This window comes from Rhagoletis zephyria, unplaced genomic scaffold (genome assembly GCF_001687245.7).
Source record: "Rhagoletis zephyria isolate East Lansing unplaced genomic scaffold, Rhagoletis_zephyria_1.1 Rzeph_scaffold_25679, whole genome shotgun sequence".
In the NCBI taxonomy this organism is placed as follows: domain Eukaryota; kingdom Metazoa; phylum Arthropoda; class Insecta; order Diptera; family Tephritidae; genus Rhagoletis; species Rhagoletis zephyria.
This window is the reverse complement of record NW_016182737.1, coordinates 2405-5797: the sequence shown is the minus strand read 5'-3', so window position 1 is coordinate 5797 and position 3393 is coordinate 2405. Positions and strand designations below refer to the sequence as shown.

The window sequence follows — 3393 nt, the reverse complement described above, 5'->3', positions numbered from 1 at the left end:
ACACTATTGAGAACACTGACATCAGAGAGGTGCAGTGCAGCCAGATATTTGGCGCCATTGAGCGGGCAAAGCACTCGCTGCAAATTGAGGACTACTCAGTCTGCCAGACGAATCTGGAGCAGATTTTCCTTTCCTTTGCCCGGCGACAGCGTGATGAAGACAGCAAAAGCAATAAGGATGATTACCGAACGCCGACCAGTAATGGAACGCAACACTGATCTCGCTAATCTAATAAACGAGAGAGATAGGAAGGAGAGAATTACGAATCATCAAGAAGGCATGACTTATTTATTTCATCATTAAGAATAAAGAACATATGGGAAACTGAACTGCTAATAAAAAATATAGCTTGCACAATGGAATGAGTGGAATTGGCCATTCCGCATTTTCTATGTGATGTGTTTCAGTCCGAGTCAATCGGAGAGTGGAAGTATAACGGTTGTCTCGCTCAGGTAGAACTGCTCTCCAAACGGGCAAGCAATTGCTCATTTATCTTGCATTCCTAATTTGTTCAGGAGGTCATAAATTACCAACACAGTCTCAAAATGTATAAAATTAGTAAAATGCACTTACCTCTTTGAACTCCTTAACTGCCTTAAAGTAAAGTCGTTGCTGCTCAACTAAGTCGATGTATTCAGTATTTAGCTGGTCTCTCTTTGTCTTTTCTAATGCTAGTCGTTGTTGTATTTTAGTCTTGTTTTGAATGATAGACTCGACAATTTGTTCAAACTTTACAACAAACTCCTCTTTTACCATTGCACTTGAAACGTAAGCTCTAAAACAATAAAAAATTAGTTCAGTGTCATCTTCAAGTCATGTAAAATGTTACTTTTTAAAGTTGTCTAAAATTGAGTTGATCAAGTTGAACTCTTTCTCCAGATAGCTGCGCTCTTCAGACAAAATGTTGTACAAAGTGAAGAACTTTTTTGTTTCATTGTGTTTGTTTGACACTGAAAAATTAGTCATGATTAGTTTGAGTCAAATACTCACTTCAACTTGCTTACGTTGATTGTACAGCTCAAGAAAGCGCTTTTGATACTGTCCCAGTTCAGTTCTGGTGGGCACATCGTCAAACTTCCTTTGAAGCGTTACGTATCTTTTATTGACGTCAGCAAGCTTCTTCTTGATACTATCATGTCTTTCCTGGTGTACTTGCAAGTCCTTATCAATTGCTTTGACTTTGTCGCTAAGCTCAGGATTGTCAGCCTTTTTGCTGTCGAGTAGTTCAATTTGAGCTTCAAGTCGTTGCTTTTCATCACGACAAAACTGTTTAAGCTCGGTTTTTTGCTTCCGTAAAGCACTGAGCAATTCAGTTATTTGCAGTTTTTCAGCTTTCATTTCAGAACTCTCATTCTTCTCCATTTCTTCAGTCTCTTTCAGCTTGCCGTCTATCATTTCTAGTTTTTCCTAAATGATTGAAAATAAAGTTATTCCTTAGGTTAAATGTTTTGCAATTTTTTATACAAACTTTGACTGTTTGAAGCTTTTCATCAATATTTGATTGCGACAGTTTAGACAACTCGGCTCGACGAATGGAAATTTCATTCTTGAGCTTAGCTTCCTTCTTCAAGAAGAGCGCATCAATGCTCAAAGCAGTGGCATTTTTCTTTTCAAGCCCTTCAGCAATTCTTTTAATTTCCTCTGAATTTTCGCTGAGAATTGAGCCAACAAAAGAGGAGGAAAGTTTGGAAAAGTTTGATGCTTCATTTTCATCCATTTCAGTCATTGAGCTTAGCAAGTTTTCCACCATCTNGGAGGAAGAAAGTTTGGCAAAGTTTGATGCTTCATTTTCATCCATTTCAGTCATAGAGCTTAGCAAGTTTTCCACCATCTGGCTGTCAGACTCCGATCGAGGCTTCTGCTGACTGGACGAAACCTGCGATTGGTTTGCCTTGGTGGGGCTCCTTGCGTCTGAGCCTGACTGGGTGATTAGTCGTTGACTAGAGCCAGTGCCCAGAACACCGTACTCGAGCATGGTGGTCCTGGTGCGCACATCCTCCCCCTGCAACNGCGAAACCTGCGACTGGTTCGCCTTGGTGGGGCTCCTTGCATCTGAGCCTGACTGGGTGATTAGTCGTTGACTAGAGCCAGTGCCCAGAACACCGTACTCGAGCATGGTGGTCCTGGTGCGCACATCCTCCCCCTGCAACTTTTCACGCGTTGGATGAACAAAACGCCGACGAAGTTGAGCCTTGATGGGATCAACCAGCTGGTTGGCCATTACCGCATCTGAAAATATCACAGAGCCGCTTGATGAGTCTTTGTGGTTGTAGTGTCGGTTAAATTGCCAGGCTGCGTAAGCTCGAATGTAGTCAGAGGTTTGTTGGCGAGTTTCAAATGATTTCTTCACTAGCCACTGAATTACAGGGAAAATGTGAATGCAATCAAGACCTTGTATTTGATGGGGCTCAAGCTTGAAAGGGCACTTCATCTTCTGCAAGACGCGGACAATCTTTTCCGTTAAAGCACTACAGAGGATATAGATAAAAGTAATTCTGAAAGTCAACAACCTAATGTAAAACCTTACATTTTCTGTCCAATAGACAAGGTCTCCTGGTAGAAGATGTCAATATCAAGGTCAACATTGCACATTTGTATTGCCCAGCACATTCCACCGATAATCTGAATAAAAATACGAAATTTAGAGATTTTTTCAAAATAACATGACACTACAAACCTTGTCAAAATTATGCAGTCCTTTGATTCGTGCCCGAAAGTAACCACCCGCCACGAGAAGTTCTGATATTTCGCCCATTTTGGCAATTTGTTCCGGATCTTCGCGAACATCATATATTTGAAGGTTACCCTTGTTCTCGGCACTTTTCGCTTCAAATAAATCAGTGCGAAACCTAACAAAAGATGCTCATTTGTCATTGAGGATGATGAAAGTTATAGAAGAGTAACTTTACCTTAATTTATTTAAATCACTTGCACTTATTTTGAGCTTGTTACACACTTTAACACTGGAAGTTTTAGGAAAAGATGGTGCTACCACTACGGGTGATTCTCTACTGGCAGTTTGCTTAACAGTCTTTGGAGAACTAGATTGTTTGGCACTGGTTGAGGCTGCTGAGTTAGTTTCTGATGATGATGGCGTTGGTGGCTTCGGAGATAGTATCTTTGGCTTTGTTGGCAACGAAGGCCTAGAGTGGACGGGCGGAGGAGAGGAGGAGGATCCATTTTCAATGACAGCAGGCTTCTTGAGTAGGGAAGACCGGGGAGGTACTTTCGGCTTGGGTTCCTCCATTGGTGCCGCCAGTGAGGACACGCGAATAGAGCACACACACTTGGACGGAACAACAACAACAACCCACACAAACACACACTGGCCAGTGGAACGGTACGAAAATTGAAACGCCGCCGCCGCCGTCGCAGCTGTAGTCAGTGGCCAGT

The 3393-nt window shown here is 42.1% G+C and overlaps 1 protein-coding gene across 1 annotated transcript; it reads right to left on the bottom strand.

Annotated features, from left to right (window-relative positions):
• Positions 1 to 448: 448 nt before the first annotated feature.
• LOC108382196 (coiled-coil domain-containing protein 93-like) lies at positions 449 to 2826 on the bottom strand (the record flags this gene model as incomplete). The annotated part of the gene is made up of 7 exons (XM_017638590.1): positions 449 to 502; positions 574 to 760; positions 830 to 950; positions 1005 to 1407; positions 1469 to 2468; positions 2528 to 2622; positions 2678 to 2826. Coding segments are annotated over 7 exons (2009 nt in total), but the record flags the coding sequence as incomplete, so codon positions are not given.
• Between the last annotated feature and the right edge of the window lie 567 nt (positions 2827 to 3393).